The sequence below is a fragment of the Pristiophorus japonicus genome, chromosome 2 (assembly GCF_044704955.1).
Source record: "Pristiophorus japonicus isolate sPriJap1 chromosome 2, sPriJap1.hap1, whole genome shotgun sequence".
In the NCBI taxonomy this organism is placed as follows: Eukaryota; Metazoa; Chordata; class Chondrichthyes; family Pristiophoridae; genus Pristiophorus; species Pristiophorus japonicus.
Window position 1 is genome coordinate 2,153,091 of NC_091978.1, and position 25,522 is coordinate 2,178,612.

A 25,522-nucleotide genomic window follows, 5' to 3' on the forward strand; every position below is an offset into this window, starting at 1 on the left:
AGGGATCTTAATACCGGGAGAGCGATATTAATACTGGGAGAGGAATATTAATACCTGGAGAGGTATATTAACACGTGAAGAGGGATATTAATACCGGGAAAGGGATATTAATACCGGGAGAGGGATATTAATACTGGGAGAGGGATATTAAAATATTCATACCGCGAGAGGGATATTAATACCGGGAGAGGGATATTAATACTGGGAGAGCGTTATTAATATTGGGAGAGGGGTATTAATTCCGGGAGAGGGATATTAATACTGGGAGAGGGATATTAATGCCAGGAGAGGGATATTAATACCGGGAGAGTGGTATTAATACCGGGAGAGTGATATTAATACGGGGAGAGGGAGATTAATCCCGGGAGAGAGTTATTAATACTAGGAGAGTGATATTAATACCGGGAGAGGATTATTAATACTGGGAGAGTGATATTAATACTGGGAGAGGGATATTAATACTGGGAGAGTGATATTAATACCGTGAGATGGATATTAATACTGGGAGAGGGTTATTAATACTGGAAAAGTGATATTAATACTGGGAGAGGGATATTAATACTGGGAGAGGAATATTAATACCGGGAGAGGGATATTAATACCGGGAGAGGGGTCTTAATACCGGGAGAGGGATATTAATACTGGGAGAGGGATATTAATACCTGGAGAGGGATATTAATATGGGGAGAGGGATATTAATACCGGGAAAGGGATATTAATACCGCGAGAGGGATATTAATACTGGGAGAGGGTTATTAATACTGGGAGAGGGATATTAAAATATTAATACCGCGAGAGGGATATTAATACCGGGAGAGGGATATTAATGCCAGGAGAGGGATATCAATCCCGGGAGAGGGATCTTAATACCAGGAGAGGAATATCAATCCCAGGAGTGGGATCTTAATACCGGGAGAGTGGTATTAATACCGGGAGAGGGATATTAATACCGGGAGAGGGGTATTAATACTGGGAGAGGGATATTAATACTGGGAGAGTGATATTAATACCGTGAGATGGATATTAATACTGGGAGAGGGTTATTAATACTGGGAAAGTGATATTAATACTGGGAGAGGGATATTAATACTGGGAGAGGGTTATTAATACCGGGAGAGTGATATTAATACTGGGAGAGTGATATTAATACCGGGAGAGGGTTATTAATACCGGGAGAGTGATATTAATACTGGGAGAGTGATATTAATACCGGGAGAGGGTTATTAATACTAGTAGACTGATGTTAATACCGGAATAGGGTTATTAATATTGGGAGATGGATATTAATACTCGGAGAGGGATATTAATACTGGGAGATGGATATTAATACCGGGAGTGGGATATTAATACTGGGAGAGGGATATTAATCCCGGGAGAGGGATATCAATACCGGGAGAGGGATATCAATACCGGGTGAGGGATCGGGAGAGGGATATCATTCCCGGGAGAAGGATCTTAATACCGGGAGAGGGATATTAATCCCGGGAGAGGGATCTTAATACCGGGAGAGCGATATTAATACTGGGAGAGGAATATTAATACCTGGAGAGGTATATTAATACGTGAAGAGGGATATTAATACCGGGAAAGGGATATTAATACCGGGAGAGGGATATTAATACTGGGAGAGGGATATTAAAATATTCATACCGCGAGAGGGATATTAATACCGGGAGAGGGATATTAATACTGGGAGAGCGTTATTAATATTGGGAGAGGGGTATTAATTCCGGGAGAGGGATATTAATACTGGGAGAGGGATATTAATGCCAGGAGAGGGATATTAATACCGGGAGAGTGGTATTAATACCGGGAGAGTGGTATTAATACGGGGAGAGGGAGATTAATCCCGGGAGAGAGTTATTAATACTAGGAGAGTGATATTAATACCGGGAGAGGATTATTAATACTGGGAGAGTGATATTAATACTGGGAGAGGGATATTAATACTGGGAGAGTGATATTAATACCGTGAGATGGATATTAATACTGGGAGAGGGTTATTAATACTGGGAAAGTGATATTAATACTGGGAGAGGGATATTAATACTGGGAGAGGAATATTAATACCGGGAGAGGAATATTAATACCGGGAGAGGGATCTTAATACCGGGAGAGGGGTCTTAATACCGGGAGAGGGATATTAATACTGGGAGAGGGATATTAATACCTGGAGAGGGATATTAATATGGGGAGAGGGATATTAATACCGGGAAAGGGATATTAATACCGCGAGAGGGATATTAATACCGGGAGAGGGATATTAATACTGGGAGAGGGATATTAAAATATTAATACCGCGAGAGGGATATTAATATCGGGAGAAGGATATTAATGCCAAGAGAGGGATATTAATACCGGGAGAGGGATATTAATACTGGGAGAGGGATATTAATGCCAGGAGAGGGATATTATTACCGAGAGAGGGTTATTAATACCGGGAGAGTGGTATTAATACCGGGAGAGTGATATTAATACGGGGAGAGGGAGATTAATCCCGGGAGAGGGATCTTAATACCGGGAGAGTGGTATTAATACCGGGAGAGGGGTATTAATATCGGGAGAGGGATATCAATACCGGGAGAGGGATATTAATACCGGGAGAGGGATCTTAATACCGGGAGAGGGATCTTAATACCGGGAGAGGGATCTTAATACCGGGAGAGGGATATTATTACTGGGAGAGGGATATTAATACCTGGAGAGGGATATTAATACGGGGAGAGGGATATTAATACCGGGAAAGGGATATTAATACCGCAAGAGGGATATTAATACCGGGAGAGGGATATTAATACTGGGAGAGGGATATTAAAATATTAATACCGCGAGAGGGATATTAATACTGGGAGAGGGATATTAATGCCAGGAGAGGGATATCAATCCCGGGAGAGGGATCTTAATACCAGGAGAGGGATATCAATCCCAGGAGAGGGATCTTAATACCGGGAGAGTGGTATTAATACCGGGAGAGGGATATTAATACCGGGAGAGGGGTATTAATACTGGGAGAGGGATATTAATACCGGGAGAGGGTTATTAATACTAGTAGAGTGATATTAATACCGGGATAGTGTTATTAATATTGGGAGATGGATATTAATACTCGGAGAGGGATATTAATCCCGGGAGAGGGATATCAATACCGGGAGAGGGATCGGGAGAGGGATATTAATCCCGGGAGAGGGATATTAATACTTGGAGAGAGATATTAATACTGGGAGGATGATATTAATACTCGGAGAGGGATATTAATACCGGGAGATCGATATTAATACCGGGAGTAGGATATTAATACTGGGAGAGGGATATTAATCCCGGGAGAGGGATATCAATCCCGGGAGAGAGATATTAATACAGGGAGGGTGATATTAATACCAGGAGTGGGATATTAATACTGGGAGAGAGATATTAATACTGGGAGAGGAATATTAATCCCGGGAGAGGGATATTAATACTGGGAGAGAGATATTAATACTGGGAGGATGATATTAATACTCGGAGAGGGATATTAATACCGGGAGATCGATATTAATACCGGGAGTAGGATATTAATCCCGGGAGAGGGATATTAATCCCGGGAGAGGGATCTTAATTCCGGGAGTGTGGTATTAATACCGGGAGAGGGATATTAATACTGGGAGAGGGTTATCAATCCCGGGAGAGGGATCTTAATACCGGGAGAGTGGTATTAATACCGGGAGAGGGGTATTAATATCGGGAGAGGGGTATTAATATCGCGAGAGCGATATCAATACCGGGAGAGGGATATTAATACCGGGAGAGGGATCTTAATACCGGCAGTGGGATATCAATCCCAGGAGAGGGATATTAATACCGGGAGAGGGTTATCAATACTGGGAGAGGGATATTAATCCCGGGAGAGGGATCTTAATTCCGGGAGAGTGGTATTAATACCGGGAGAGGGATATTAATACTGGGAGAGTATTATCAATCCCGGGAGAGGGATCTTAATACCGGGAGAGGGATATTAATACCGGGAGAGGGATCTTAATACCGGGAGAGGGGTCTTAATACTGGGAGAGGGATATTAATACTGGGAGAGGGATATTAAAATATTCATACCGCGAGAGGGATATTAATACCGGGAGAGGGATATTAATACTGGGAGAGCGTTATTAATATTGGGAGAGGGGTATTAATTCCGGGAGAGGGATATTAATACTGGGAGAGGGATATTAATGCCAGGAGAGGGATATTAATACCGGGAGAGGGATATTAATACCGGGAGAGGATTATTAATACTGGGAGAGTGATATTAATACTGGGAGAGGGATATTAATACTGGGAGAGTGATATTAATACCGTGAGATGGATATTAATACTGGGAGAGGGTTATTAATACTGGGAAAGTGATATTAATCCCGGGAGAGCGATATTAATACTGGGAGAGGGATATTAATACTGGGAGAGGAATATTAATCCCGGGAGAGTGATATTAATATTGGGAGAGAGATATTAATACTGGGAGGATGATATTAATACTCGGAGAGGGATATTAATACCCGGAGATCGATATTAATACCGGGAGTGGGATATTAATACTGGGAGAGGGATATCAATCCCAGGAGAGGGATATTAATACCGGGAGAGGGTTATCAATACTGGGAGAGGGATATTAATCCCGGGAGAGGGATCTTAATTCCGGGAGAGTGGTATTAATACCGGGAGAGGGATATTAATACTGGGAGAGGGTTATCAATCCCGGGAGAGGGATCTTAATACCGGGAGAGTGGTATTAATACCGGGAGAGGGGTATTAATATCGGGAGAGGGATATCAATACCGGGAGAGGGATATTAATACCGGGAGAGGGATCTTAATACCGGGAGAGGGGTCTTAATACCGGGAGAGGGATATTAATACTGGGAGAGGGATATTAATACCTGGAGAGGGATATTAATACGGGGAGAGGGATATTAATACCAGGAAAGGGATATTAATACCGCGAGAGGGATATTAATACCGGGAGAGGGATATTAATACTGGGAGAGGGATATTATAATATTAATACCGCGAGAGGGATATTAATACCGGGAGAGGGATATTAATGCCAGGAGAGGGATATCAATCCTGGGAGAGGGATCTTAATACCGGGAGAGGGATCTTAATACAGGGAGAGGGATATCAATCCCAGGAGAGGGATCTTAATACCGGGAGAGTGGTATTAATACCGGGAGAGTGGTATTAATACCGTGAGATGGATATTAATACTGGGAGAGGGTTATTAATACTGGGAAAGTGATATTAATACTGGGAGAGGGATATTAATACTGGGAGAGGGTTATTAATACCGGGAGAGTGATATTAATACTGGGAGAGTGGTATTAATACGGGGAGAGGGTTATTAATACCGGGAGAGTGATATTAATACTGAGAGAGTGATATTAATACCGGGAGAGGGTTATTAATACTAGTAGAGTGATATTAATACCGGGATAGGGTTATTAATATTGGGAGATGGATATTAATACTCGGAGAGGGATATTAATACCGGGAGATGGATATTAATACCGGGAGTGGGATATTAATACCGGGAGAGGGATATTAATTCCGGGAGAGGGATATCAATACCGGGAGAGGGGTCTTAATACCGGGAGAGGGATATTAATACTGGGAGAGGGATATTAATACCTGGAGAGGGATATTAATACGGGGAGAGGGATATTAATACCGGGAAAGGGATATTAATACCGCGAGAGGGATATTAATACCGGGAGAGGGATATTAATACTGGGAGAGGGATATTATAATATTAATACCGCGAGAGGGATATTAATACCGGGAGAGGGATATTAATGCCAGCAGAGGGATATCAATCCTGGGAGAGGGATCTTAATACCGGGAGAGGGATCTTAATACAGGGAGAGGGATATCAATCCCAGGAGAGGGATCTTAATACCGGGAGAGTGGTATTAATACCGGGAGAGTGATATTAATACCGTGAGATGGATATTAATACTGGGAGAGGGTTATTAATACTGGGAAAGTGATATTAATACTGGGAGAGGGATATTAATACTGGGAGAGGGTTATTAATACCGGGAGAGTGATATTAATACTGGGAGAGTGGTATTAATACCGGGAGAGGGTTATTAATACCGGGAGAGTGATATTAATGCTGAGAGAGTGATATTAATACCGGGAGAGGGTTATTAATACTAGTAGAGTGATATTAATACCGGGATAGGGTTATTAATATTGGGAGATGGATATTAATACTCGGAGAGGGATATTAATACCGGGAGATGGATATTAATACCGGGAGTGGGATATTAATACTGGGAGAGGGATATTAATCCCGGGAGAGGGATATCAATACCGGGAGAGGGATATCAATACCGAGAGAGGGATCGGGAGAGGGATATCAATCCCGGGAGAGGGATCTTAATACCGGGAGAGGGATATTAATCCCGGGAGAGGGATCTGAATTCCGGGAAAGTGGTATTAATACCGGGAGAGGGATATTAATACTGGGAGAGGGGTATTAATACTGGGAGAGGGATATTAATACTGGGAGAGTGATATTAATACCGTGAGATGGATATTAATACTGGGAGAGGGTTATTAATACTGGGAAAGTGATATTAATACTGGGAGAGGGATATTAATACCGGGAGATGGATATTAATACCGGGAGTGGGATATTAATACTGGGAGAGCGATATTAATCCCGGGAGAGGGATATCAATACCGGGAGAGGGATATCAATACCGGGAGAGGGATCGGGAGAGGGATATAAATCCCGGGAGAGGGATCTTAATACCGGGAGAGGGATATTAATCCCGGGAGAGGGATCTGAATTCCGGGAAAGTGGTATTAATACCGGGAGTGGGATATTAATACTGGGAGAGGGATATCAATCCCGGGAGAGGGATATTAATACCGGGAGAGGGGTCTTAATACTGGGAGAGGGATATTAATACCGGGAATGGGATATTAATACCGGGAGAGGGATATTAATCCCGGGAGAAGGGTATTAATACTGGGAGAGGGATATTAAAATATTAATACCGCGAGAGGGATATTAATACCGGGAGAGGGTTATTAATGCCAGGAGACGGATATTAATACTGGGAGAGGGTTATTAATACTGGGAGAGGGATATTAAAATATTAATACCGCGAGAGGGATATTAATACCAGGAGAGGGATATTAATGCCAGGAGAGGGTTATCAATCCCGGGAGAGGGATCTTAATACCAGGAGAGGAATATCAATCCCAGGAGAGGGATCTTAATACCGGGAGAGTTGTATTAATACCGGGAGAGGGATATTAATACCGGGAGAGGGGTATTAATACTGGGAGAGGGATATTAATACTGGGAGAGTGATATTAATACCGTGAGATGGATATTAATACTGGGAGAGGGTTATTAATACTGGGAAAGTGATATTAATACTGGGAGAGGGATATTAATACCGGGAGAGGGTTATTAATACCGGGAGAGTGATATTAATACTGGGAGAGTGATATTAATACCGGGAGAGGGTTATTAATACTAGTAGAGTGATATTAATACCGGGATAGGGTTATTAATATTGGGAGATGGATATTAATACTCGGAGAGGGATATTAATACCGGGAGATGGATATTAATACCGGGAGTGGGATATTAATACTGGGAGAGGGATATTAATCCCGGGAGAGGGATATCAATACCGGGAGAGGGATATCAATACCGGGTGAGGGATCGGGAGAGGGATATCAATCCCGGGAGAAGGATCTTAATACCGGGAGAGGGATATTAATCCCGGGAGAGGGATCTTAATACCGGGAGAGCGATATTAATACTGGGAGAGGAATATTAATACCTGGAGAGGTATATTAATACGGGAAGAGGGATATTAATACCGGGAAATGGATATTAATACCGGGAGAGGGATATTAATACTGGGAGAGGGATATTAAAATATTCATACCGCGAGAGGGATATTAATACCGGGAGAGGGATATTAATACTGGGAGAGCGTTATTAATATTGGGAGAGGGGTATTAATTCCGGGAGAGGGATATTAATACTGGGAGAAGGATATTAATGCCAGGAGAGGGATATTAATACCGGGAGAGGGTTATTAATACCGGGAGAGTGGTATTAATACCGGGAGAGTGATATTAATACGGGGAGAGGGAGATTAATTCCGGGAGAGAGTTATTAATACTAGGAGAGTGATATTAATACTGGGAGAGGATTATTAATACTGGGAGAGTGATATTAATACCGGGAGAGGGATATTAATACTGGAAGAGGGTTATTAATACTGGGAAAGTTACATTAATACTGGGAGAGGAATATTAATACCGGGAGAGGGATATTAATACCGGGAGAGGGATATCAATACCGGGAGAGGGATATCAATACCGGGAGAGGGATCGGGAGAGGGATATAAATCCCGGGAGAGGGATCTTAATACCGGGAGAGGGATATTAATCCCGGGAGAGGGATCTGAATTCCGGGAAAGTGGTATTAATACCGGGAGTGGGATATTAATACTGGGAGAGGGATATCAATCCCGGGAGAGGGATATTAATACCGGGAGAGGGGTCTTAATACTGGGAGAGGGATATTAATACCGGGAATGGGATATTAATACCGGGAGAGGGATATTAATCCCGGGAGAAGGGTATTAATACTGGGAGAGGGATATTAAAATATTAATACCGCGAGAGGGATATTAATACCGGGAGAGGGTTATTAATGCCAGGAGACAGATATTAATACTGGGAGAGGGTTATTAATACTGGGAGAGGGATATTAAAATATTAATACCGCGAGAGGGATATTAATACCAGGAGAGGGATATTAATGCCAGGAGAGGGTTATCAATCCCGGGAGAGGGATCTTAATACCAGGAGAGGAATATCAATCCCAGGAGAGGGATCTTAATACCGGGAGAGTTGTATTAATACCGGGAGAGGGATATTAATACCGGGAGAGGGGTATTAATACTGGGAGAGGGATATTAATACTGGGAGAGTGATATTAATACCGTGAGATGGATATTAATACTGGGAGAGGGTTATTAATACTGGGAAAGTGATATTAATACTGGGAGAGGGATATTAATACCGGGAGAGGGTTATTAATACCGGGAGAGTGATATTAATACTGGGAGAGTGATATTAATACCGGGAGAGGGTTATTAATACTAGTAGAGTGATATTAATACCGGGATAGGGTTATTAATATTGGGAGATGGATATTAATACTCGGAGAGGGATATTAATACCGGGAGATGGATATTAATACCGGGAGTGGGATATTAATACTGGGAGAGGGATATTAATCCCGGGAGAGGGATATCAATACCGGGAGAGGGATATCAATACCGGGTGAGGGATCGGGAGAGGGATATCAATCCCGGGAGAAGGATCTTAATACTGGGAGAGGGATATTAATCCCGGGAGAGGGATCTTAATACCGGGAGAGCGATATTAATACTGGGAGAGGAATATTAATACCTGGAGAGGTATATTAATACGGGAAGAGGGATATTAATACCGGGAAATGGATATTAATACCGGGAGAGGGATATTAATACTGGGAGAGGGATATTAAAATATTCATACCGCGAGAGGGATATTAATACCGGGAGAGGGATATTAATACTGGGAGAGCGTTATTAATATTGGGAGAGGGGTATTAATTCCGGGAGAGGGATATTAATACTGGGAGAAGGATATTAATGCCAGGAGAGGGATATTAATACCGGGAGAGGGTTATTAATACCGGGAGAGTGGTATTAATACCGGGAGAGTGATATTAATACGGGGAGAGGGAGATTAATCCCGGGAGAGAGTTATTAATACTAGGAGAGTGATATTAATACTGGGAGAGGATTATTAATACTGGGAGAGTGATATTAATACCGGGAGAGGGATATTAATACTGGAAGAGGGTTATTAATACTGGGAAAGTTACATTAATACTGGGAGAGGAATATTAATACCGGGAGAGGGATATTAATACCGGGAGAGGGATCTTAATACCGGGAGAGGGGTCTTAATACCGGGAGAGGGATATTAATACTGGGAGAGGGATATTAATACCTGGAGAGGGATATTAACATGGGGAGAGGGATATTAATACCGGGAAAGGGATATTAATACCGCGAGAGGGATATTAATACCGGGAGAGGGATATTAATACTGGGAGAGGGATATTAAAATATTAAAACCGCGAGAGGGATATTAATACCGGGAGAGGGATATTAATGCCAGGAGAGGGATATTAATACCGGGAGAGGGATATTAATACCGGGAGAGGGATATTAATGCCAGGAGAGGGATATTAATACTGGGAGAGGGTTATTAATACCGGGAGAGTGGTATTAATACCGGGAGAGTGATATCAATACGGGGAGAGGGAGATTAATCCCGGGAGAGAGTTATTAATACTAGGAGAGTGATATTAATACCGGGAGAGGATTATTAATACTGGGAGAGTGATATTAATACTGGGAGAGGGATATTAATACTGGGAGAGTGGTATTAATACCGGGAGAGGGATATTAATACTGGGAGAGGGTTATCAATCCCGGGAGAGGGATCTTAATACCGGGAGAGTGGTATTAATACCGGGAGAGGTGTATTAATATCGGGAGAGGGATATCAATACCGGGAGAGGGATCTTAATACCGGGAGAGGGATCTTAATACCGGGAGAGGGATCTTAATACCGGGAGAGGGGTCTTAATACCGGGAGAGGGATATTAATACCTGGAGAGGGATATTAATACGGGGAGAGTGATATTAATACCGGGAAAGGGATATTAATACCGCGAGAGGGATATTAATACCGGGAGAGGGATATTAATACTGGGAGAGGGATATTAAAATATTAATACCGCGAGAGGGATATTAATCCCGGGAGAGGGATATTAATGCCAGGAGAGGGATATCAATCCCGGGAGAGGGATCTTAATACCGGGAGAGGGATATCAATCCCAGGAGAGGGATCTTAATACCGGGAGAGTGGTATTAATACCGGGAGAGGGATATTAATACCGGGAGAGGGGTATTAATACTGGGAGAGGGATATTAATACCGGGAGAGGGTTATTAATACTAGTAGAGTGATATTAATACCGGGATAGTGTTATTAATATTGGGAGATGGATATTAATACTCGGAGAGGGATATTAATCCCGGGAGAGGGATATCAATAACGGGAGAGGGATATCAATACCGGGACAGGGATCGGGAGAGGGATATCAATCCCGGGAGAGGGATCTTAATACCGGGAGAGGGATATTAATCCCGGGAGAGGGATCTGAATTCCGGGAAAGTGGTATTAATATCGGGAGAGGGATATTAATACTGGGAGAGGGATATTAATACCTGGAGAGGGATATTAATACGGGGAGAGGGATATTAATACCGGGAAAGGGATATTAATACCGCGAGAGGGATATTAATACCGGGAGAGGGATATTAATACTGGGAGAGGGATATTAAAATATTAATACCGCGAGAGGGATATTAATACCGGGAGAGGGATATTAATGCCAGGAGAGGGATATCAATCCTGGGAGAGGGATCTTAATACCGGGAGAGGGATATTAATACTGGGAGAGGGATATCAATCCCGGGAGAGGGATATTAATACCGGGAGAGGAGTCTTAATACTGGGAGAGGGATATTAATACCGGGAATGGGATATTAATACCGGGAGAGGGATATTAATCCCGGGAGAGGGGTATTAATACTGGGAGAGGGATATTAAAATATTAATACCGCGAGAGGGATATTAATGCCAGGAGAGGGATATTAATACCGGGAGAGGGTTATTAATACTGGGAGAGGGGTATTCATTCCGGGAGAGGGATATTAATACCGGGAGAGGGATATTAATATATTAATCCCGGGAGAGGGATATTAATACCGGGAGAGGGATATTAATATATTAATCCCGGGAGAGGGATATTAATACCGGGAGAGGGATATTAATATATTAATCCCGGGAGAGAGATATTAATCCCGGGAGAGGGATATTAATCCCGGGAGAGGGCCATTATTGCTCAGAGCAGGGCAATGTCATGCTGCTCTGTACGGAAGTTATGAGACTGTTTTGGCTCCTCTTATTAACAGTGATCTCCATGTCCTTTTTGTGACTCAATCTTTCGTGAACTGTTCCTTTACTTGGCTGCTGATTTTCAGTGTTGTTGGTCTGAGTCCAGGGCAGTGTTGAGCTGCTGGAATGCACTGTGCTATCCTGTCACGCTCTGTGTGGTCAGACCGTGGTGAGCTCAGATGCTGAATGGATTGATTTGCAGATAGGATAACTTTGTTCTTGGGACTCTTCCATCTGGTAATAATCGACTGGAAGCTGGCTCTGAGTATTGAGGCTACGCCGGACATCTGCTGGCTGCATATAGCTGTGGAGAACTTCCAAATGACCAGGAGGGCTCGGACACTGCTCCCATTGTAGGGACGATTCAGGAAAAGTGAGGTTAACCCTTTGAACAGTGCGGAGTACCCACAGTGCGAGGGCGCACTGCACCAGCTTTCACTGGCTGGATCACATTGTTAGCCTGGAGAACTGGGTAGGGGCGGAGCGAGTTCACAGCATTGTGAACATATCACGGACACCAGGAGCAAGTGAGCCCCTCCCCCCCCACAGAGCCCCACCCCCTCACAGAGCCCCTCCCCCACACACAGCCCCTCCCCCACACACACAGCCCCTCCCCGGCACACACAGCCCCTCCCCCACACACAGCCCCTCCCCCGCACACAGCCCCTCCCCCGCACACAGCCCCTCCCCCGCACACAGCCCATCCTCACACACAGCCCCTCCCCCGCACACACAGCCCGTCCTCACACACAGCCCCTCCCCCGCACACACAGCCCCTCCCCCGCACACAGCCCGTCCTCACACACAGCCCCTCCCCGGCACACAGCCCCTCCCCCGCACACACAGCCCGTCCTCACACACAGCCCCTCCCCCTCACACACAGCCCCTCCCCGGCACACACAGCCCCTCCCTCACACACAGCCCCTCCCCGGCACACACAGCCCCTCCCCGGCACACACAGCCCGTCCTCACACACAGCCCCTCCCTCACACACAGCCCCTCCCCCGCACACACAGCCCGTCCTCACACACAGCCCCTCCCCGGCACACACAGCCCCTCCCTCACACACAGCCCCTCCCCCGCACACACAGCCCGTCCCCCGCACACACAGCCCCTCCCCCGCACACACAGCCCGTCCTCACATACACAGAGCCCCTCCCCCTCACACACAGAGCCCCTCCCCCTCACACAGCCCGTCTTCACACACACAGTGCCCCGCCCCGCACACACAGCCCCTCCCCCTCACAAACAGTGCCCCGCCCCCTCACACAGCCCCTCCCCCTCACACAGCCCCTCCCCCGCACACACAGAGCCCCTCCCCCTCACACACAGCCCCTCCTCTCACACACAGAGACCCTCCCCCTCACACACAGCCCCTCCCCCGCACACACAGAGCCCCTCCCCCTCACACACAGCCCCTCCTCTCACACACAGAGACCCACCCCCTCACAGAGCCACTCGCCCTCACAGAACCACTCCCCCTCACACACAGAGCCCCTCCCCCCACACACAGAGCCCCTCCCTCTCACACACAGCCCCTCCTCACACACACAGCCCCGCCCCCACACACACAGACCCTCCCCCACACACAGCCCCTCCCCCACACACAGCCCCTCCCTCACACACAGCCCCTCCCCCTCAAATAGCTCCTTCCCCACACACAGCCCCTCCCCCCACACACAGCCCCTCCCCCACACACAGCCCCTCCCTCACACACAGCCCCTCCCCCTCAAACAGCTCCTCCCCCACACACAGCCCCTCCCCTCACACACAGCCCCTCCCCTCACACACAGCCCCTCCCCCTCACACAGTCCCTCCTCCCACACACAGAGCCCCGCCCCCTCAGACAGCCCCGCCCCCTCACACGCAGCCCCTCCCCTCACACACAGCCCCTCCTCCTCACACACAGTCCCTCCTCCCACACACAGAGCCCCGCCCCCTCAGACAGCCCCGCCCCCTCACACGCAGCCCCTCCTCCTCACACACAGTCCCTCCTCCCACACACAAAGCCCCACCCCCTCACAGAGCCCCTCCCCCTCACACACAGAGCCCCTCCCCCTCACACACACAGCCCCGCCCCCACACACACAGACCATCCCCCACACACAGCTCCTCCCCCACACACAGCCCCTCCCCCTCACACACACAGCCCCTCCTCCTCACACACACAGCCCCCCCTCACACACAGCCCCTCCCTCACACACAGCCCCTCCCCCACACACAGCCCCCCCTCACACACAGCCCCTCCCCTCATACACAGCCCCTTCCCCTCACACACAGTCCCTCCTCCTCACACACAGTCCCTCCTCCCACTCACAGAGCCCCGCCCCCTCAGACAGCCCTGCCCCCTCACACACAGCCCCTCCTCCTCACACACAGTCCCTCCTCCCACACACAAAGCCCCACCCCTACACACAGCCCCTCCCCCCCACAGAGCCCCTCCCCCCACACACAACCCCTCCCCCCACACACACACTGTACCCCATCCCTCTCCCCACCCACTCAGACTGTACCCTTTAACCCCCAGCCCTCACACACTGCCCCCTATCCCGAGCTCACTGTGGCCTCTCCTTCCTGTTCATTGCCTCCATTGTGTTTTCCAGGCGCTGCAAATCACAGGAAGAAAATAAAAGGCAGAGTGAAGCCAAAGGTGAAAGTAATGAAGAAGGTGAAGAAACCATTGCATGGAGTGAAGGAGGGAGGGACAGCGAAGGAAGGTATGTTTACCCAGCACAATCTGTCTGTCCGCGGAGTGAGTGAGCACGGTCTGTAAAAATACTGATGCATTCTTCGTTATGTGACGCCTCAGTTAGCGGCCAGAGGGGCATTAATGGGAGCATGGGTTACCGACCGAGCGCGCTGCGTTTAACACTCTGACGGATTATTCGTTGAGCACCCGCCAGTAACAGCGTCTGGTACAACAGTGGGTCCAGGCTTGCAGAATCGTTAACTGGAGGCTACTTAAAGGGCTGAGTAAACGCTTCCCTGGGAAGTCACAGTCAGTGCAAGGTTTACACACAGCACGGTGTGAGTCTCAGTCACAGTCAGTGCAAGGTTTACACACAGCACGGTGTGAGTCTCAGTCACAGTCAGTGCAAGGTTTACACACAGCACGGTGTGAGTCTCAGTCACAGTCAGTGCAAGGTTTACACACAGCACGGTGTGAGTCTCAGTCACAGTCAGTGCAAGGTTTACACACAGCACGGTGTGAGTCTCAGTCACAGTCAGTGCAAGGTTTACACACAGCACGGTGTGAGTCTCAGTCACAGTCAGTGCAAGGTTTACACACAGCATGGTGTGAGTCTCAGTCACAGTCAGTGCAAGGTTTACACACAGCACGGTGTGAGTCTCAGTCACAGTCAGTGCAAGGTTTACACACAGCACGGTGTGAGTCTCAGTCACAGTCAGTGCAAGGTTTACACACAGCACGGTGTGAGTCTCAGTCACAGTCAGTGCAAGGTTTACACACAGCACGGTGTGAGTCTCAGTCACAGTCAGTGCAAGGTTTACACACAGCACGGTGTGAGTCTCAGTCACAGAGCAAGGTTTACACACAGCACGGTGTGAATCTCAGTCACAGTCAGTGCAAGGTTTACACACAGCATGGTGTGAATCTCAGTCACAGAGCAAGGTTTACACACAGCACGGTGTGTGAGTCTCAGTCACAGTCAGTGCAAGGTTTGCACACAGCACGGTGTGTGAGTCTCAGTCACAGTCAGTGCAAGGTTTACACACAGCACGGTGTGAATCTCAGTCACAGTCAGTGCAAGGTTTACACACAGCACGGTGTGAATCTCAGTCACAGAGCAAGGTTTACACACAGCACGGTGTGTGAGTCTCAGTCACAGTCAGTGCAAGGTTTACACACAGCACGGTGTGAGTCTCAGTTACAGAGCAAGGTTTACACACAGCACGGTGTGAGTCTCAGTCACAGTCAGTGCAAGGTTTACACACAGCACGGTGTGAGTCTCAGTCACAGTCAGTGCAAGGTTTACACACAGCACGGTGTGAGTCTCAGTCACAGTCAGTGCAAGGTTTACACACAGCACGGTGTGAGTCTCAGTCACAGAGCAAGGTTTACACACAGCACGGTGGGAGTCTCACTCACAGTCAGTGCAAGGTTTACACACAGCACGGTGTGTGTCTCAGTCACAGTCAGTGCAAGGTTTGCACACAGCACGGTGTGAGTCTCAGTCACAGTCAGTGCAAGGTTTGCACAAAGCACGGTGTGAGTCTCAGTCACAGTCAGTGCAAGGTTTACACACAGCACGGTGTGAGTCTCAGTCACAGTCAGTGCAAGGTTTACACACAGCACGGTGTGAGTCTCAGTCACAGTCAGTGCAAGGTTTACACACAGCACGGTGTGAGTCTCAGTCAGTCAGTGCAAGGTTTACACACAGCACGGTGTGAGTCTCAGTCACAGTCAGTGCAAGGTTTACACACAACACGGTGCGTGAGCCTCAGTCACAGTCAGTGCAAGGTTTACACACAGCACGGTGTGAGTCTCAGTCACAGTCAGTGCAAGGTTTACACACAGTACGGTGTGAGTCTCAGTCACAGTCAGTGCAAGGTTTACACACAGCACGCTGTCAGTCTCAGACACAGTCAGTGCAAGGTTTACACACAGTACGGTGTGAGTCTCAGTCACAGTCAGTGCAAGGTTTACACACAGCACGGTGTGAGTCTCAGTCACAGTCAGTGCAAGGTTTACACACAGCACGGTGTGAGTCTCAGTCACAGTCAGTGCAAGGTTTACACACAGCACGGTGTGAATCTCAGTCACAGAGCAAGGTTTACACACAGCACGGTGTGAGTCTCAGTCACAGTCAGTGCAAGGTTTACACACAGCATGCTGTCAGTCTCAGACACAGTCAGTGCAAGGTTTACACACAGCACGGTGTGTGAGTCTCAGTCACAGTCAGTGCAAGGTTTACACACAGCACGGTGTGTGAGTCTCAGTCACAGTCAGTGCAAGGTTTACACACAGCACGGTGTGAGTCTCAGTCACAGTCAGTGCAAGGTTTACACACAGCACGGTGTGAGTCTCAGTCACAGTCAGTGCAAGGTTTACACACAGCACGCTGTCAGTCTCAGACACAGTCAGTGCAAGGTTTACACACAGCACGGTGTGAGTCTCAGTCACAGTCAGTGCAAGGTTTACACACAGCACGGTGTGAGTCTCAGTCACAGTCAGTGCAAGGTTTACACACAGCACGGTGTGAGTCTCAGTCACAGTCAGTGTGTAAACCTTGCACTGACTGTGACTGAGACTCACACCGTGCTCAGCACTTTAAGTAGCCGCTAGTTAACGACTCTGCAAGCCTGGACCCAGTGTTTTACCAGACGCTGTTACTGGCGAGTGCTCACTGAGGTGGCTGCAGTAGATTTACTGACCGGGGAACAAGCCTAGGCATTGCACCAGGAATACGTCAGGATCGAAGCGATCGTCCTCAGCCAGGCGCTACTGGTTTGTGCTCCCGTTGAGCCACGAGTGAATTTTTGGTCGGGGCTTTAAACGCTGCATGCCCGTTTGCTGGGCTCTAACGCTCCCATTAACGCCCCCTTTGGCCGCTAACTGAGGTGTTAGACAACCGAGAATCCAGCCCAAAGCGTCTGTAAAGGGATATGGACAGACTAAGTGAGTGAGCAGTCAGGTGGCAGATGGAGTATAATGTAGGGAAATGTGAGGTTATTCACTTTGGTAGGAAAAATAAAAAACAGAATCATTTTAAATGGTGAGAAAGCTTTAAATGTTGCTGTTCAGGGAGATTTGAGTGTCCCTTGTGCAAGAAACACAGAATGTTAGTATGCAGGTACAGCAAGCAACAAGGAAGGCAAATGGCCTGTTGACCTTGATTGCAAGGGGATGGAGTATCAGAGTAAGGAAGTCTTGCTCCAATTGTACGGGGCCTTGATGAGACCACACCTGGAGTACTGAGCACAGTTTTGGTTTCCTTACCTAAGGAAGGATATACTTACCGTGGATGCGGTGCGATGGAGGATCAATAATTGATGTCTGGGATGAGAGGGCTGTCTTACTGTGGTGTCCCTGCACCTTACTACAAACTCACACGAGGCATGTACTGCAGACACACTCACTCTGTGACCTTAACCTTTATTCCCAGGACCAAGGAGTGCTGAACCTGGGTGGGACCTCCCTTTTATACCTGGAAACCCAGGTGAGGAGTGTCTCCCACAAGTTCGCCCCCTGTGGTCAAGGTGTGCATTTCTAGGGTATAAGTACAGTGTACAGGAGTTGTATGAAGGTTACAGTTACATGAAGATTACCATTGCATGATGGTTACATACATGACATCACCTCCCCCTCTTACATCTTTTTGTTTCAGAGGTTAAGTCTGTCGGGTGGTCGACGCTCTCTCGTGGAGCACCACAGTTGTGGCTCTGGTGGCTGAGCCTCAGCACGCGTCTCTGTCACCTGAGGTGATTCCGGCCTGTCCGACTGGCCGCAGGGACTGTGCATGTTGTGGATTGTCCTTGTCCACTGGCAGTGGTGTGGGGGACATCTCATGCTCTTCTTCAGGTTCCTCCGTGTCTATACTGAACCTTTTCTTTACTTGGTCCAAGTGTTTGCGGCATATCTTCCCACTGTTTCGTCTGACCACCATGACCCTATTTCCCTCTTTGCCAATTACGGTGCCCTCAAGCCACTTGGGTCCCAAAGCATGGTTAAGAACAAATACAGGGTCATCCATTTCTATACACATCCCTCTTGAGTTTTGATCATGGAGCTCGGTTTGGGACTGGCGCTTGCCCTCAACAATGTCCGCCAGGGCTGGGTGGATGAGGGACAGCCATGTTTTAAGCGTGCGTTTCATGAGGAGTTCCGCTAGCGGGACTCCCGTGAGCGAGTGCGGCCGGGACCTGTAGGCCAGCAGGAGGCGCGATAGGCGGTACTGAAGGGAGGGTCCTTGGATACGTAGCATGCCCTGTTTTATGACTTGGACCACCCGTTCCGCCTGGCCATTGGAAGCCGGCTTGAACGGCGCTGTCCGGACGTGTTTGATACCATTGCCCGACATAAACTCCTGGAATTCGTGGCTGGTGAAACACGGGCCATTGTCGCTGACCAGGATGTCCGGCAAGCCGTGGGTCGCGAAAACCGTACGCAGACTCTCCACAGTGATGGATGTCGTGCACGAGTTTAATATGATGCACTCGATCCATTTCGAGTATGCATCGACAATGATCAGGAACATTTTCCCCATGAACGGGCCCGCATAGTCTACGTGAATACATGACCATGGCCTGGTGGGCCAGGGCCACGGGCTGAGTGGGGCCTCCCTGGGGACATTGCCCAGCTGGGCACACGTCGTGCGCCTGCGAACCCAGTATTCCAGGTCTGAGTCAATTCCCAGCCACCATACATGTGACCGGGCAATGGCCTTCATTAGCACGATGCCAGGGTGCTCACTGTGGAGTTTCCTGATGAATGCTTCCCTTCCTTTCTGGGGCATGACAACCCGGCTGCCCCATAGTAGGCAGTCGGCTTGGATGGAGAGCTCTTCCATCCATCTCTGAAACGGTCTGACCTCCTCGGGGCATGCCCTGTGTGCGGGCGCCCAATCCCCAGTCAGGACACATTTCTTTATCATGGATAGGAGGGGGTCTCTGTCGGTCCAGAGTTTGATCTGGCGGGCTGTGATGGGGGAGCCTGCAGTGTCAAAAGCCTCAATGGCCATGACCATCTCGGCGCTCTGCTCCGACGCCCCCTTGGCGGTGGCCAGTGGGAGCCTGCTGAGCGCAATTTTCGGCGCCTGGCCAGTGCAGTATGGTATAGTCATATGCAGCCAGCATGAGGGCCCATTGCTGTATGCGAGCTGACACATTGGCATTGACAGCCTTGCTATCGGACAACTGGGATGTTAACGGCTTGTGGTCTGTCTCTAGCTCGAACCATCTACCGAAAAGATCCTGGTGCATCTTTTTCACCCCGTAGACACAAGCGAGTGCTCCTTTTTGACCATGCCGTATCCATGCTCTCCCTGGGAGAGTGACCTGGAGGCATAAGCCGTCATCGTTACCCTGCTGCAACACACACACAACCCCGTAGGATGATGCATCGCATGTTAAAACCAGTTTTTTACAGGGGTCGTACAAGGTCAACAGTTTGTTAGAACAAAGCAGGTTCCGTGCCCTGTTGAAAGCCCGTTCTTGACAGTTCCCCCAAAACCATTCACACCCTTTACGCAGGAGCATGTGTAACGGCTCCAACAATGTGCTTAAGTTCGGCAGAAAGTTCCCGAAATAGTTCAAAAGTCCCAGGAATGATCGCAACTCCGACGTGTTGCCGGGCCTGGGCGCCCAGCGGATCACCTCCGTTTTTGATTCAGTGGGCCTGATCCCGTCTGCGGCAACCCTCCTGCCCAAAAACTCGACCTCTGGGGCCAAAAACACACACTTGGCCTTTTTCAGCCGCAAGCCTACCCGGTCCAGTCAGCGTAGCACCTCCTCCAGGTTGTGGAGGTGTTCCTCGGTGTCTCGACCCGTTATGGGAATGTCGTCTTGGAACACAATCGTTCCAGGGATGGACTTGAGCAAACTTTCCATGTTTCTCTGAAAGATAGCTGCTGCCGAACGAATGACAAACGGACACCTGTTGTAGATAAATAATCCCTTGTGTGTCGTGATGGTCAGAAGCTTGGGTTCTTCAGTCTGTTCCATAGAAACATAGAAACATAGAAAATAGGTGCAGGAGCAGGCCATTCAGCCCTTCTAGCCTGCACCGCCATTCAATGAGTTCATGGCTGAACATGAAACTTCAGTACCCCCTTCCTGCTTTCTCGCCATAACCCTTGATCCCCCGAGTAGTAAGGACTTCATCTAACTCCCTTTTGAATATATTTAGTGAATTGGCCTCAACTACTTTCTGTGGTAGAGAATTCCACAGGTTCACCACTCTCTGGGTGAAGAAGTTTCTCCTCATCTCGGTCCTAAATGGCTTACCCCTTATCCTCAGACTGTGACCCCTGGTTCTGGACTTCCCCAACATTGGGAACATTCTTTCTGCATCTAACCTGTCTAAACCCGTCAGAATTTTAAACGTTTCTATGAGGTCCCCTCTCATTCTTCTGAACTCCAGTGAATACAATCCCAATTGATCCAATCTTTCTTGATAGGTCAGTCCCGCCATCCCGGGAATCAGTCTGGTGAACCTTCGCTGCACTCCCTCAATAGCAAGAATGTCCTTCCTCAAGTTAGGAGACCAAAACTGTACACAATACTCCAGGTGTGGCCTCACCAAGGCCCTGTACAACTGTAGCAACACCTCCCTGCCCCTGTATTCAAATCCCCTCGCTATGAAGGCCAACATGCCATTTGCTTTCTTAACCGCCTGCTGTACCTGCATGCCAACCTTCAATGACTGATGTACCATGACACCCAGGTCTCGTTGCACCTTCCCTTTTCCTAATCTGTCACCATTCAGATAATAGTCTGTCTCTCTGTTTTTACCACCAAAGTGGATAACCTCACATTTATCCACATTATACTTCATCTGCCATGCATTTGCCCACTCACCTAACCTATCCAAGTCACTCTGCAGCCTAATAGCATCCTCCTCGCAGCTCACACTGCCACCCAACTTAGTATCATCCGCAAATTTGGAGATACTGCATTTAATCCCCTCGTCTAAATCATGTCATGTCGGCCGGAGTGAGGTCCAGCTTCGTGAACAGCTTACCACCTGCCAGTGTGGCAAAAAGGTCCTCCGCTCTCGGGAGCGGGTATTGGTCTTGCAGCGACACTCGGTTGATGGTGGCTTTGTAGTCGCCACAAATCCTGACCGAGCCATCTGCTTTAAACACAGGAACGATGGGACTGGCCCAGTCGCTGAATTCAACGGCTGAAATTATGCCCTCTCTGAGCAGCCTGTCCAATTCACTTTCAATTTTCTCACGCATCACATACGGCACCGCTCTGGCCTTGTGGTGCACTGGTCTGGCGTCCGGAGTGATGTGTATCACTACTTTAGTGCCCTTGAACGTTCTGACACCAGGTTGAAACAGTGACCCGAATTTTTGTAGGACCTGCGAGCATGAACTTCGCTCCACAGATGAAATGGCGTGCACATCCCCCCATTTCCGTTTCATCTCAGCTAGCCAACTCCTCCCCAAGAGCGCGGGGCCATTTCCCGGAACAATCCAGAGTGGCAGCCGGTTCTGTGATCCATTATGTGTTACCACCAAGTTTGCACTGCCCAGCACTGGGATGATCTCTTTGGTGTACGTCTGTAGCTGCGTCTCAATGTGTTCCAGTTTGGGCCTGCTAGCTCTGTGTGGCCATAGTCTCTCAAATTGTTGGGCGTTCATGAGTGACTGGCTAGCTCCCGTATCCAGCTCCATGCACCATTGAATAAAACTTTCATCATCATGGGTGGCGTTTTAGTGTATGAGCTGTGGACATCAGCCACGTGAACCCGCTGAACTTCAGCATCCATGGCTTTTCCCCAGGCATCATCCTGCATTGCAGACCCCTCGTCTGGTTCCTCTGTCTCGCAGATTAGCCTCGCTACTGCCTTTTTGCACATCCTGGCCAAGTGTCCACTGACATTACAAATCCTACAGGTATATTGCTGGAACCTGCAGCTTCTCGCAGTGTGTCTACCCCCGTACCTCCAGCATGAGCTGAGATTGCGGTTAACAAAAGGACTATTACCAGGCATTCCTCTCTGATTGCCCATTTGGCTGTTTCTAAGCACTCTGATAGTGGGTGTTAATGGTCCCATCGCGGGATGCATTATTCCTCGAGATGGCGTGAATTGCTGATCCCCTTTCCATTGTCCCTGTTGTGGGCCCACCCGAGAGCCTGTTTCTGCCTGGGTGGTTTCGAAATGCCCTTGCGGGGTCCCGAGCTGTGTTCACCATGTTAACTCCCTGGTCCATCGCCACGTTGGGACCAGGGCTGCGGGCGTAAATTAGCTTGGTCTCCTCTTCCCCTGCCATAAAGGTCTGAGCTTTCAACGCCGCCCCTTCTAAAGTCAAGTCCTTGGTCTCTATGAGCTTCCTGAAGATCCCGGCATGATTAATGCCCTCAATAAAGAAGTCCCTTAACATCTCCCCCCTGCAGGTGTCTGTTACAGAGACTGGCCAAGCGCCGCAGGTCCGCAATGAAGTCCGAAATGTATTGTCCCTCCCGACGCCGGTGAGAGTAGAACTGGTGCTGGGCCATGTGTACGCTACTTGTCGGCTTGAGATGCTCACTGATCAGCTGGCTGAGCTCTTCAAAGGACTTGTCCACCGGCTTTTGGGGTGTGAGCAGGACTTTCATCAGCGCATACGTCTGTGGACCACAGCTGGTCAGTAGATGCGCCCTCCGCTTGTCAGCCGCTGTCGCTCCCAGCCAGTCCTTCGTGACAAAGCTCTGCTGGAGTCTTTCCACAAAGTTGTCCCAGTCCTCACCCACACAGTAACGTTCCTCTGTGACACCGGTGGCCCTGGGTGGGACCCTGGGTGGGACCTCCCCTTTTATACCTGGAAACCCAGGTGAGGAGTGTCTCCCACAAGTTCACCCCCTGTGGTCAGGGTGTGCATTTCTAGGGTATAAGTACAGTGTACAGGAGTTACATGAAGGTTACAGTTACATGATGGTTACATACATGACACTTACAATGAGAGACTGTGTAGAATGGACCGATACTCTCTGGAGTTTAGAAGAATGAGAGATGATCTCATTGAAATATACAGGATTCTGAGGGGCATTGACAGGGTAGATGCTGAGAGGATGTTTCCCCCGGGCTGGGGAGTCTAGAACCAGGGGTCAGTCTCAGGGTAAGGGCGCGGCCATTTGGGACTGAGATGAGGAAGAATTTTATTCACAGAGGGTGGTGAATCTTTGGAATTGTCTGCCCCAGGGGGCTGTGGAGGCTCAGTCTCTGAATATATTCAAGGCTGAGTTTTGTGGTCTCGGGGAATCGAGGGATGGGGAGATCGGACGGAAAGTGGAGTTGAGGTCGAAGATCAGCCATTGAATGACGAAACAGGCTCGAGGGGCTGGAGGGCCAATTCCTGCTCCTATTCCTTATGTTACAATGTTTATCTGGGACGGGCTGCTCTTGTTCCTGTTTCATATATACATTAATGATTTAGATGAAGGAATTGAGTGTAATATCTCCAAGTTTGCAGATGACACTAAGCTGGGCGGCGGTGTGAGCTTTGAGGAGGATGCTAAGAGGCTGCAGGGTGACTTGGACAGGTTAGGTGAGTGGGCAAATGCATGGCAGATGCAGTATAATGTGGATAAATGTGAGGTTATCCACTTTGGTGCCAAAAACACGAAGGCAGAATATTATCTGAATGGTGGCAGATTAGGAAAAGGGGAGGTGCAACGAGACCTGGGTATCATGGTACATCAGCCATTGAAAGTTGGCATGCAGGTACAGCAGGTGGTGAAGAAGGCAAATGGTATGTTGGCCTTCATAGCTAGGGAATTTGAGTACAGGAGCAGGGAGGTCTTACTGCAGTTGTACAGGGCCTTAGTGAGGCCTCATCTGGAATATTGTGTTCAGTTTTGGTCTCCTAATCTGAGGAAGGACGTTCTTGCTATTGAGGGAGTGCAGCGAAGGTTCACCAGACTGATTCCTGGGATGGCAGGACTGACTTATGAGGAGAGACTGGATCAACTGGGCCTGTATTCACTGAAGTTTAGAAGGATGAGAGGGGATCTCATAGAAACGTATAGATTCTGACGGGATTGGACAGGTTAGATGCAGGAAGAATGTTCCCGATGTTGGGGAAGTCCAGAACCAGGGGACACAGTCTTAGGATAAGGGGTATGCCATTTAGGACTGAGATGAGGAGAAACTTCTTCACTCAGAGAGTTGTTAACCTGTGGAATTCCCTGCCGCAGAGAGTTGTTGATGCCAGATCATTGGATATATTCAAGAGGGAGTTAGATATGGATCTAACGGCTAAAGGGATCAAGGGGTATGGAGAGAAAGCAGGAAAGGGGTACTGAGGTGAATGATCAGCCATGATCTGATTGAATGGTGGTGCAGGCTCGAAGGGCCGGATGGCCTACTCCTGCACATATTTTCTATGTTTCTGTGTTTCCATACTTCCCCTGTGCCCTAACATTGCATTCCATGCCTGCGGTGGATTCAGTAACTGGACCCAGTCCCCGGGCTGACAGCCAGACTGGCCGCAACATTTGCCGATCACAGCGGGGGGGCAGGATTAGCACATTCCTCACATTATTGTGAAGCTTTGGGGCACAGCAAAGGGCTGCAGCATTGCGGGAGAACACCGGAACAGGAGGAGGCCATTCAGCCCCTCAACCCTGTTACACAGGAACAGGAGGAGGCCATTCAGCCCCTCGAGCCTGTTACACAGGAACAGGAGGAGGCCATTCAGCCCCTCGAGCCTGTTACACAGGAACAGGAGGAGGCCATTCAGCCTCTCGAGCCTGTTACACAGG

The 25,522-nt window shown here is 48.6% G+C and overlaps 2 protein-coding genes across 2 annotated transcripts in view; both read left to right on the plus strand.

Annotated features, from left to right (window-relative positions):
* Nucleotides 1-14,721, plus strand: part of mogs (mannosyl-oligosaccharide glucosidase) — a 363,745-nt gene extending 349,024 nt beyond the window's left edge. Inside the window, exon 8 of the mRNA XM_070866460.1 lies at nucleotides 14,695-14,721. Coding sequence (XP_070722561.1) covers nucleotides 14,695-14,721 — 27 coding nt within the window. The remainder of the gene's footprint in view (nucleotides 1-14,694) is intronic.
* A 3-nt stretch (nucleotides 14,722-14,724) lies between these two features.
* Nucleotides 14,725-25,522, plus strand: part of LOC139235316 (inactive carboxypeptidase-like protein X2) — an 89,275-nt gene continuing 78,477 nt past the window's right edge. Inside the window, 1 exon segment of the mRNA XM_070866468.1 lies at nucleotides 14,725-14,808. Coding sequence (XP_070722569.1) covers nucleotides 14,751-14,808 — 58 coding nt within the window. The 5' untranslated portion in view covers nucleotides 14,725-14,750.